The sequence below is a fragment of the Macrosteles quadrilineatus genome, unplaced genomic scaffold, assembly GCF_028750875.1.
Source record: "Macrosteles quadrilineatus isolate MER2022 unplaced genomic scaffold, UCM_ALF_1.0 Scaffold_28__1_contigs__length_1566739, whole genome shotgun sequence".
Classification (NCBI taxonomy): Eukaryota; Metazoa; Arthropoda; class Insecta; order Hemiptera; family Cicadellidae; genus Macrosteles; species Macrosteles quadrilineatus.
Window position 1 is genome coordinate 192,326 of NW_026542621.1, and position 13,077 is coordinate 205,402.

A 13,077-nucleotide genomic window follows, 5' to 3' on the forward strand; every position below is an offset into this window, starting at 1 on the left:
AAGAACTATTACTCGGGAACCACGGCGTCAATATGGGTTCCTGGAGGAATAACCAACAGCTTTAATACCTCCATGGGCTTAAGACAGGGATGTCTAATCAGCCCTATTAATTTCTCATTATTCATTAATGATCTGCCAGAAGTGTTAGAAGGTGGGTGCAACTTTGGTGGTCAGAGGTCAATATGCTGATGTATGCAGACGATATAGTGATTATATCTCCGACAGCTACAGGTCTGCAGCACATGATAAATAGGCTAGAAAATTACTGTGAAATATGGAACCTCAACCTCAATTTAAATAAATCAAAAGTCATGGTATTTAGGAAAGGAGGGAGGCTTGGAACAAATTGTCAATGGTGGTACAAAGGCAAAACAATAGAGGTAGTAAACAGCTATAAATATCTAGGGGTCGATTTTACTCCATCTTTGTCGTGGAACTTATATTTCCATCAAAAGAATATTATGACAAAACTAGCAATTAATTCAATATGGGCTAGTTTCATAAGGGGCAGTAAGATTCCGCTAAGCTCAAAAATAGTTTGTTATAACGCAGTTTTAAGATCGATTTTATGTTATGGAGCACAAGTGTGGGGCTTTTTGGAATCCAAAACAATAGAGAACGCACAAAACTTTTTTCTTAAAAAATTATTCCGTCTACCTAGAAACACTCCCAATTATGTGTTATATTTAGAGACAGGTTTCGAGAAATTGCATTTTTATACATTAGCACTACATATCAAGACAATATTAAAAGTTTTATTACTCCCAGAAAATAGACTCCCACATATTCTTGCTAAACAAATTATTTCAAAAAATATTTACTGGTGCAAGCAATTAAAATCGATTGGGTGCAAAAGAGGAATGACGATAGATTTTAATATTGATGATTTAGACTCACTCCAGACACAGCTGTTTGGTGTGGTAGAGGTAGAGCGGCGCGCATGGAAGGGGGAGTGCGAGGGGAGAGCGATAACGTCTATGTACCACCAACAATATCTCTCTCTTGACCTTGAGCTCGGCGACAGACCCTTGCTCACTGATAACTTGGACATTTCCCTTATATCCTGGATTATTAAGGCCAGAGCAGGGCTACTGTCATTAAATTATCAACCTTGGATAGAGAATAAAAATTACATTTGCTCTCTATGCAATAATAGGCAAATTGAATCAGTGTTTCATTACGTAGCAGTATGCCCAATTCTAAAGAATATCAGATATTTTTGGCTAAAAGCACATTCTTTGAGTGAAGACGAATTCTTTGATTATTTAAATTGAAGGGATTGGAGGGCTTTGGGTGGTTTTTTAAGAGATGCTTGGAGTGTAAGATGGGATATAATACAGGAGTTTAACTTTTAGACAACTGAAAAAGCAAGTAATCTCAAAAATTATTTTTCCTTGTTTGTGACTTTTGTTATCAGCTCTGTTTATAGATAGATTTAAAAAAAAGGTATTTTATGTTAAGTTTATTATTTTATTTTCAGTCTTTTGTCAAGGAGTTACTTTCGGTTATTTATTTAAAACAAAAATTAATGTGTCAACCAAACAGACGGTTTAGTAACCATTGTTTTTGTGTGCACATAAGTATGTATCATTGTGTAATGTTCCAAATTGTACAATAAATAAAGCACCATACTATTTGTACTTGTATATTTAACGTAAAATGACAAGAATATGTAGACAGCATACTATTCGTACATTTTCTTTCACTTAATTATATAAAAAAATAATATATGTTCTGAAGAGAGCAAGGTTTAAAGACATCGTACTGTTAGCTTTTTAACTAAATTTTTCAAAAAGATTTTAACAAATTTCAAAATAAATCTTTTTCAAGGTTTAAAAACACCTTACTAATTATACTTAAATAATTCACTTAGACCTGATTATTCAACAAGATTTCAAAATATACTTTTGGGTAGGACAAGTATATGGGACAGCATAAGACAGCATTGTATTTGTACTTTTTTTATTTCATCTAATATTTTTACAAGAAAAACCTATAACACCACAATGATAAAACATCATTATATTCTTACCTTTTTATTTCTCTTTATGAATAAATAATAGTACAACATTTTAAAATATAAAATTAACATATTCTGTATAGTGCAAAATAGCTAAAAAGTTATTTACCAAAACTATTTAAAAACACCTTTCGCTCATTTCAAGTTTTTAAAGCCCTTTTTATCGTAGAAAATGTATGAGAATTTTATGTATTTGGAGTAATAATTGATAAATTGGTCAATGGAATAAAAAATAGGCATTATTTATTGAAAAAATATTTTGAGACATCCATGAAAACTTAGACAAACTAAAAAATAGAGTCATTGTTTTAATTTTATTTTGATACAGTATAATTTAAGAGAAAGTTGAGTTATATTTAGGTTTTCAAAATGATAGAATAGACATTTTGTTCTGTTCAAAAACATAAATTTTACATTGATGACCTGAATTTAAATTTGTGGGCCAGCATCCTCACCCCCCTAAATAAATAACATATATAAAATTAAAGTTAGGATATAATACGAGTATAATTATGTGTGTGTATGCGAAAAAAATTTGCGCGTTTGTCAACCCGATGACTCATAACAGAAATTTTTATCAAATTTTAATGAAAAATTACATTATTGTGTGGGGCTGGATATACTTTAATGAGTTCACGAACCAACAAGATCGGGCCATGGGTACAGAGTGTTATGGGCTTATACATCTTTAAAAAATGGGGTTTTCATATTTTTACCCCAAAAACATAAAAATCCTAATTTTCATTACTATAATCGAGTATACTGTAGAGCGTGAAAATACACTTGTATATTGAACTGTAGTTGTACATATAAAGGCTACGATGAACATTAAAAAACTGAACATTTAAAATTTTAAATGTTATTTTTTGTCAAATTTATTCATTTTATACTATTAGTATTAAACCACAACTTTTCCTACCCTGTAGCGGCAAACCTTAGTACTCGTTAATCTATATTATATTAATAACGAATAAATTTGATATGTCTATGTAAATGTTTTAGTGAAAATCCAATTAGGCGAATGGAAATTAGCTTGTTGTACAGGTTTTCTGCGGTAGGGGCATCATTTATGACATGAAACTTTGTCGGGCGCACATGAAAAGAGCCCAAAAATTGAGGCAGACGCTTGAAAAGCGCCCGGACCTCCAAGGTCCCTCTTAGGACGGTGCGAAAAGAGCCTGGTCTCTTTCTAGAACTTTCACAACGGGTCTAAGGAGAAAGAACCAATAACACAGTTGAAATACATGAAATTATTTACAATATTAAAAGATACACTGTTAAAAGATACATTAATAAAATATAGGCTATATTATTCAAAGATATTTACATTACTAAAAGATATAGTCTGTTTACCTTACCTAACCTAACCTAACCCAACCAAACACAACACTATTTACTAAAACACTACTATGTATACACACAATTTATAGTCAGCGTCCTCCTCCTCAGGTACCTGTGGAGACCCGGGCTTTTTCCATGCTTAAGATTAGTGAACCTTTTTGGGGATTAAAATTTCGGGCTCTTTTCATGTGCTCCGACTTTGTCGCCGCCTCCCCGTCTCACATAAAATATCAGTACCGTATAACATTTAAGACACAAAAAACAATAGATTCGTTTTATCTTTTATTTCATGCCAGTAATGTCAAGTTTCAAGTGTGCCTGTTGATACAAAAACTATTACGTTCTTCCCTCTGACCTGGAATATTGGTCGATGTCGCTGTAGTTGTAAATATCTTAAAGATGTGACCAGTTGTTATCGTCCTATGATAGTTCTCAAACTTTCAAACTACTTGACGTATATAAGTGCTGAGTATTTCTGTTTGTCACCCCCCCTTCAAGTCCCCTCCTCAAGTCTCCGGGGGGGGGGGGGGGGGTGAGAACCTGGCAACAGCACAGTGACGATACAACAACATTGGGTCCTCGCAATAGACTGACATTAATGATACACCACTAGTTGTCATTAAACATGGATATTCCAGCACTTTGCATATTCATGATTTGCCACACTACCATATGCACCTGTACCGTCTTTGAGTATATAAATGAGGGATATATTTCAACATGCACAGCGGTGTTTCATTAAGGTCGGGAACAATACAGGTAAGATTGAGATAACAGTTAACTGTGATTAAACAAATAATTTTAATTTATTTAGCATTTATGTTATATTTATGATTTTATTTTTTCGCCTACTAGAGATGTATGAAAGTGACTACACTTGAACTGCCTCATCATAATTTAGTTTAAGTCATAAATATGATTATGACTTAATGTGTGGCAAATTCATGGTCATTAGTTATGTCATTCGCCTATTGGGTCTAATGATGATTGGAGTGTCCAATATAAATCGATCGCCGACCCCCTGAGCTGGTAAAAAACACGTAAATTAGTGGGCGGTTTAATGGGTAAATTAATGGGTAAATGGGTATGGTGTGTATATGGGTAATTTTAAGGGATGGTAAAAGAGTGATTTATATAGACACCGCGGCTCGGCCAGTTAGACGGGGAGAGATGAGAAACGAATAATTCATATTTCAGACTTAACATTTTATTCAGAAATTTTATTTTCTAAACTTAATTTTAGATTGTTTTTTCGTTTTGTTTTATAGTCTTATTGACTGAGGCAATCCAAAAGGCGTTTCTGAATTGCAGAAAACATACAATGAACTAGTTTGGAAAATACTGCTCTTGTAAATTACTGGAAAAATACTAACTTTCTTACAATATGAAATTCAATATTTATATTTTAGGAGATATTTTTATGTCAATAACTTTCGTGAGTGTTATGACTATAAGAGCTGTGAATAAGCTGCATAAATAACTCATAGTTCATATATTTTAACGTGTTTACTTTGTCTCGTGTGAAAATATTTACTTTTCTTTTAGGGCTGTATTTAAGATGTATGGTTATAATTGTATGTACTAAAATGTACTTAGTATATACGACAGCGCTTTGAAAATCAATAACAAAAGATGAGGAATGCAGCATAACGGGTTAAGAGATTTAATATAGAAAAAATTTAAAGGCAATCAAAAATTGTAGATCAAGAAGACGCCCTGAATATTACAACTTAAAACTTCCAATTGTAAATTATATTAATCTGTACACATTAAAAACAAGTTTTGTTATAACAGGGCTTGGTTTCAGAAATATAATTCTACATAATATACGTATATTTAAGCCTAACAAAGTGCATCTACAGTACTGTATATGAATGCAGAATGCCTTTGATAATTGCAGTGCCCTTGCTTCTAGTTGGCATACAGGTTTTTGTTCTTGCAGATAATAGTTTTATAGTAGTTCATACTTGAGTTTCTTCAGAACAATACAAACTACTACAAACTTAATTTTTGAGAACCAATTAATTAACCTGCTTTTATTTTTAAATTAAATTAGGACCTACTATAACAATTGGCATTTGATGTAAATTAATAGTTAGTATAACCTCTAAATACCCCCGCCACAGCAAACCTGCTGACTAAGCGAATTTCCATTTGCCTGATTGTATTTTCACTTAAATATTTCCTTAAACATGGCAGATTACGTCCATATATAAACAACATCAGGTTTAACGAGTACTTAGGTTTGCTGCTACAGGGAAGGTAATAAATTGTGTTTTTAGTAAAATGTAGCTTATATACAAAATAAATAGAGTTCTCAAGTTTGATAAAAATATATCTATCCCTAAACAAGCAATCTAAAACAATTTACTTATACCCCAGAAGAATAACATGGGCATTTTAAATTTACAAGTTTTTGAATTTTATCCGTTGCCAATAACCGTACAAAACACTTCAAGATACTAAATTATTATTTTGTTTTTAAGCTCTACAAAATGGCTTAACGAAAACGTGGGAAATTATATAGGTACGGTATTTTGAGTTCAAAAGATAAGAAAACCCCATTTTTATCGCATAAAACACCCCATAAAACCCCGTTACTATGATACGATCATAACGGTTCGCAAACTCGTTTGAATAGACGCAGGTTTACACGTTTGTAGCCAATTTCATCAAAATCGGATGATTTTTTCTAGAGCTATCGTGCAAACGGAAACACACACATATAAATTTGAACGGATGGTAGTTTGGCCTCTGGGGTCATCAACGCAATAATCAGTCCTGGGTCCAGGTCTTACAATGAGACATACAATAATACGAGATTCCCTATATGAGAAATTCACTAAAAAGTACCGCGATGTAAGGCACATTACTAAGAAATCAGTAGATGATTTGTTTCAAAAAACGTCATTGTGATAGGTAAGGGAAATAAGGGATTAAATTATTCACGTTTCTCCTTCAACGTTACCAAATTGACCTCCCCCACTTGAGGAATCGCTGTGGCCATTCTACTATTTCTGCCCCACTGGAAAACATCAATTTAACCCCACCTAATTGGCGTGGATTCTTATCTATGAATTAAGAAAGTAAATTTAACGTTATAAATACTGTATTCACTACACCCCTTTTTGGAGCGATTGTCTCAATTTGTTCGGTCATGAAAAGAGGGAAGTAATGTGGTCTTATGTGATCGTTGAGTAATGTGCACACTATGAAGTAATACGATAACAAAGCATTAAAATGGTTATTAGCTTTCCAAACATTCAACATCGATTAAAGCAGGATAAAAAATGCAATCATCGCGATAACTTACAGATTCATGTGTGATACCATACGACAGGGCTATAAGCAACATTAACATGCAACTCAACATATTGCAGTATTGTACACTAATGTAAAGATTGTGATCAAAACATAATACCCCCGCTACAACAAACCTGTTGACCAAGCATGTTTCAAACTGCATAATCAAATCTTTAGATGTATTTCCTATTTAAATATCATTAGGTTAGGTTTGCTGTTGCAGAGAAGTTATCAAAGTGTTTTAGTGAAATGTTAATAACTTAGTATGAAATAAATCCATTTGTCAAAGGTTATCCAAATATTTCCACTTATTTTTGTAGCAAATAAAAAGCTACAATTAATATTTATACATTGTCGTATTGTAATAAAATATTTAAATTTATATTATACAATGTGAATAATATTTACAAACGAAATACATAAATTAAATTACCCTCCGCAAGGATAATAACGGATATTTTAATTGCTATATAAACACTAGTGTTTATAATATAGTCAATTATATGTTCTGTATTTAACGCTTTATCGTCGCTATAACCAAATTTCTTAGAACAATCATATACCATAGTACAAATTGCACATTAATGCATAAGTGGTTCATAAGTTGTTGCTATGGTCAGGTATGATTCAACTTGATGGCATGGGAATATTGCAATTCCCTTAAAATGGCGGCTTTTAGGATTTGTATGTGAAGTCATGACCGTTTAACCTTATACAGGGTGTTCAAAAAAGGTGGGGATATAATTTACGTATCGATTCGTTGGGTCAAAATAAAGAGAAAATCACTAATAAAGTTTTTTTTTTCAAAATCGCTTCGTTAACCAGATGACCGCCGTTTTGTATTTTTTTCGTAATCATTTTCATCTTTGCATTTTTTAAAGCGATCTTTATGAAACTTGATATGTATGTTAAGGTAGAAAATGCAGATGTTATAAACAAAAATCATTTAGATTCAACCAAAAATTTCAAAATGGCGGCCGTTTTAAATGTTAAAACTTAAATTACCCAAAAATGGCTGATTTTATGAAAAATTTCAAGGACGCAATTATTTAGAATTTTTAATACTCTATCAACTGACATCAAGTTTAAAAAGATCGAATATGAAATAGCTGAACTATTAAGATTTTTAGTTGTAAAATGTGGTAGAATAAGGCAGAAACTAGACAGGTTTGCCCCATTTTACAACTAAAGATCGTAATATTTTAGCTATTTCTTATTCGATTTTTTTAACTTGGTATCGCTTGATAGAAAATTAAAAATTCAAAGTAAAAGTATTTTTGAAATTTTTTTCTAAAATCAGCCATTTTGGAGTAATTTGAGTTTTAAAATTTAACACGGCCGCCATTTTGAAATTTTAGGTTGAATCAAGATGATTTTTTTCCTAACATTTGTCTCGTCTATCTTAACATACATACCAAGTTTCACAAAGATTGGTAGAGAAAAATCAAAGATATGCTTACCGGTATGTAAAAAAATACAAAATGGTGGATATCTGGTTAACGAAGGGATTTTTGAAAAAAAACTTTATACTAAATTTTCTCTTTATTTTGACACAAGGAATCACTACGTCAATTATGTCCCCTATTTTTTGAACACGCTGTATATTAAACACCGTTGGTTATGTTACCTCTCGTTCATGATAAAATCGCTTAAAAATTAATCATATCTGGTGGAACCACGGGCACATGTGTGTTAAAATTTGGTTATGACTTACAGGCAATGAGAGAACCAGAGACCTCAAGGGGTCAGATGCGGCGGCTCTGGCACGACGAGTGTCCTTCAGTGACCTTGGGTCCACACCGGGGGAGACGGAGGGAGGCCAACTCATGAGTCCGGTATACCACCGAGGCTCGGCTCTCACACAGTCTCTGGGTAAGTCCTACCCTCGTATCCTACGATGATACACATTATCATCTATGTAGATAGTCTGTATGCGATATACGATATTTTGGTTCTGAAACAATTTGATTTTCGATACGATACTTACAATACCTTACTCCTGAGTTGGTCCTAACAGATTACGTGTTTCGGCGCTCCTATATTCCGGATGTCTTCCAATGGAGGGGCGAGCCAAAGTCCCGAGGTGCTTTACGCGGATATGTCGGGTTGCTCTGTACCCCAACTAGCATTATCACATAGCTTAAAGTCATTGGTGATTGGTGGGATTTGAACCTGCGTCCTCGGGGAGGGAGACCACCTACTCTTTACGACTAGACCCAGCTTGCTCCCCGCTTCGACGACGCGACGTCGTCGCCTAAAATATCATGATCAACGCAGGCTGACATTGCGGAGTAGGGAATTTTAATTTTCATTCATCGTTACAGTGATCCAAAAAACGACACCACCATAAAATTGTTGTCCAAGACCCAACATGGTTTTGGTTTTACTTATTGTATGTACAGTGGTACGAACAGTACAGGAGTACGAATTAAAGACTAACCGTGATATATAACTCAAGGAAAATGTGTGCGAGTTTATATTGTGCAAAACAACTTTGCCGTAATTTTGTATCTCTAAACTTTTACTTTGTAGTGATTGAAAATATAAGCCATGCCTTTTCAAACTACTAAGGGAATTTGACTGGACGGGGCTTCAATCATAAATAAACCCCTACTTGTAAATCCTGTATCCGTGATTCGCAACGGAACAAAGACGTTGACTAGAAATATGTGGTTCTGAGGGAAACGTAGTTATATACACATGCCTCACGATAATTGAAGTAAGAAATCTCCACTATACCATTGAGTTTTCACAAATTTATTTGGATTAATTTGATCAGCTACTAATGTCAGTGCTAATTTTACTTGGATAGAAATACTTTGACCGTGTTCATAATCCACTTTTTTTAAATTTCAGCCAAGTATTTTCAGTGGTGTTTGCGTCCAGAAGAAACAGATACAAGGTCAAACCTATAGACAACCCATAACATGAAATCGTATAAATCGATAAATTTATCCAATCGCACCGGTCTAAAACGTATTCGTATATGTATAGAGGGAGGAAAAAAGTGCCGGGACGGTTAAATATTTCAAAAAGTAATAAAGATAGAGCTTCAAAACATGGTGCACATTACCTGGGCATTTAAGTCATCTCAACACATTCAGTGATGCGCTACCTCCTCGGGGGGCGGTCTGCTAGGAGTCAGAAGAAAATCTTAAATAAAAGCATAGGTTGATATACACATAAAATTAAAGGTCTTTCATTGTAAAATACACTGCCACAAACCCGAACTCAATCGGACTACCGAGTCAAAAATGACAGCTATTCTAGATGCATTGAATTTGTATTGTTATACGCATAGCTTCTCAGGGTGCCTACATCCCCCTACAAGTCCGCTTGAAGTCAGAAGAAAATCATAAACGTATGCATAGGTCGATGTGAACATAGAATTAAAGGTGTTTATTAGTAGAATACAATGCCGCAAATTTGAGCTCAAAAGAACTACTGGTTAAAAAAGGGCAGGCGCTCAAAGATTCAGAAGGGCAGATTTAATAAATCTTTAAACGGCTGCCATTTTTGACTCGGTTGACCGTTTAAGTTCGTTTAAGGCATTGTATTTTACTATCAAAGGCCTTTATTTTTATGTGCATATCAACCTATGCTTACATTTAAGATTTTTTTGTTTTTGTGACTCCTAGCGGGCCGTCCCCCTGAGGAGGTAGCGCATCATTAAATAATGTGTTAAAAAGATGTTAATGCCCAGGACCTGTGTATCAAGTTTTGATGCTTTATCTGTACCACATTTTGAAATATTAAACTGTCCCGGGACTTTTTTCACCCTGTATATGTATATATATATATATATAAATATATATGTATGTATGTAAGTATGTTCGTATGACACCTTATTGCTAAGTTGGTATAAATATTTGCATAATCAGACCTGATTTTTCCGGAACTTCCAGGGACCACATCCACCATGGGTCGGCAGCGAAGATTGTCACGTTCCACCGTAGCCCCCTCCCAGAGCTACGCCATACAAGAGGCATTCGGTATGTAGATACGATTACAGTGGAGATTTTCTGTCAACTTTTTTCTACAGTTACCTTACAAAGTGGGTTTCCTTGCACTGATTATAGAACGTGAAGTAGCTAATTGCGGCATTTACTTACTTTTGCCGCACTTCAGTATTCCAACCAAACAACACAAAACATCGTTTTATTAGGCCCATGTTACGTATACGCTTGAAAATAATTTGGCAACGTAACACAAATAGTTATTTGAGTGCGGCAAAAGTAAGTAAATACAGCAATTAGCTACTTTGCGTGCTACAATCAGTACAAGGAAGCCCACTTTTTCAGGTAACTGTAGGAAAAATATAAAGTGTAACGCGAGCGCAAAGTTCCATATCATCTGGAAATTTATGGCTTTTTGCCGATGACGCCTGTCACCTAGTCCCAGGCCCAAATCGAAACATCACGATTGAAAACGCCCAAACTGGCTTGCTTGAAATGTCAACTTGGTGTAGCAAAAATCATCTGGTCCTAAATTCTAGTAAAACCAAATTAATGGAATTTTATAACAGGAAGAAGCCTGAACCACCTCCGATATTGACCTTGGACGGGGTGCTACTTGAAACCTGTAGTGAAACCAAATACTTGGGCCTACACATTACGGAGAAACTTAATTGGGGAACACATGTCGATGCAATAGCGCCCAGACTGTCATCTGTCACCTACCTGCTGTTTAGACTTCAAAAGCTGGTTGACATCGAGATTCTCCTTAAGGTTTATTATGGCTGTTTTCATAGCATAATCTCATATGGTTTGGTATTTTGGGGTGGTTGTAGTGAGGCAAAACGCATCTTCATCCTTCAAAAGCGTGCAATTAGAAGAATATGTGGAGTCCATAGACGGACACACTGTAAACCTTTGTTCCAAGAACTGAACATCCTCACACTTCCGTCCCTCTTTATATTGGAATCCGCATTGCTTGTTAAGAAGAACCCCAATATTTTTGTAACAAACAGCATGGTCCACAATTACAATACAAGAAGAGCAACAAATCCACATGTACCTCGAGTAAATTCCACCCTTGCAAGCAAGAGCCCTTACTTCAATAGTATAAAAATTTACAATAAATTGCCTCAGTACATCACACAAGAGCCCTCTATCAACAAATTCAAGAACCCGCTAAAAACTTTCTTAAGTCAAGTGGCCTACTACAGTGTTGACGAAATGTATGTCTAGGCCATGTACAATCTTGAAGAGGAAATGAATCCATCTATATAAATTAATATGAAGAAATGTATAAAAACCTGACGACCACGTCGCTGATGCGATACCAGTGGGAATTCTCCAAGTATCCAAGTATCCAAGTAAGTGCCACTTCGCACACTAGTTGCACAAATAACAATGATCCAACTTATGTCAATATTTGTTTACTATGAAATTTAAATGATCCTATTGTTCTTTCGATATTTTCGTCAGCTGTTAAATCATCGTCCTACAAAATCAATTTTTTGTATACTTAAAAATTAACTAGTCTAATGATTCATTTAATTTGGGATAAATTTTGATGATTATAAGTTTATATTATTTGAGGAATTATTGTGACAACTTTCCATCACGATTAATACAAGCAAATTTTATATATTAAATACGTTTCGGGATTTGAAGTCTGATCCCGCCCTTAAGTGAGGAACCAATTATGACCACGTTGTTTTGGCTTGGTTCGTGTAGGCTACTAATATTATTTTGTTTAAGATATTTTATTATCTAAGAATGGGGTCAGATTCCAGATCTCGAAGCGTCTTTGAAAATTGTTTTACTGATCTCAAAGTAAATTTCTACAATAATCCCTTGAATAACATGTAATGCTTTTGTCATTGCTATTGTCGGATATGTCTTCCTATACCGATCGCAGGTCCACTGAACGAAGCACCTTGCGGGAAGGTCGGCGAAGACGTTATTCCAGGGACTCCATTGCCATCCTCCCCGGGACCTTCACCATCAGACGACGTAAGACTGCCATTAAGTACGTCTCTGGAGGAGGAGGACGAGGACCAAGAGGACCAATTAGAGGACTCTACAGGAGGCATTCCTCCATACGTCGATAAAAATGTTAGTAGAGAGCAACAGAGTGAATGATACTGTTTAGATACAATATCTAACAACTGGTATGATTCCAATGATAATGAATATTACGATAACTGATTGTAACAAATATGGCTCTTTGATGACGTAATGGCCATTATGGGAATTTTGTATTAATTCTTATTTACATTTTATAATAATATAAGAAATATTTTGTTTTAATCATACACATATCAGTTTTACCTTGGATTGAACTGCTTCAAAGGCAGTACTTTTGCATTATGGTGGTGAGCATTTAAATTGTTAATAAAACTCTACATGCATCGCAAATATTTTAAAATTAGCAGTGAATTTAAAGCATATTTCTGTGTTTGAGGT

At 34.6% G+C, this 13,077-nt stretch overlaps 1 protein-coding gene across 1 annotated transcript in view; it reads left to right on the top strand.

The window, feature by feature from the left end:
* Window positions 1-13,077, top strand: part of LOC129005649 (anoctamin-4-like) — a 59,308-nt gene that overhangs the window by 3,472 nt on the left and 42,759 nt on the right. The window contains exons 2-4 of the mRNA XM_054434608.1: window positions 8,381-8,536; window positions 10,570-10,656; window positions 12,530-12,726. Coding sequence (XP_054290583.1) covers window positions 8,381-8,536; window positions 10,570-10,656; window positions 12,530-12,726 — 440 coding nt within the window. The remainder of the gene's footprint in view (window positions 1-8,380; window positions 8,537-10,569; window positions 10,657-12,529; window positions 12,727-13,077) is intronic.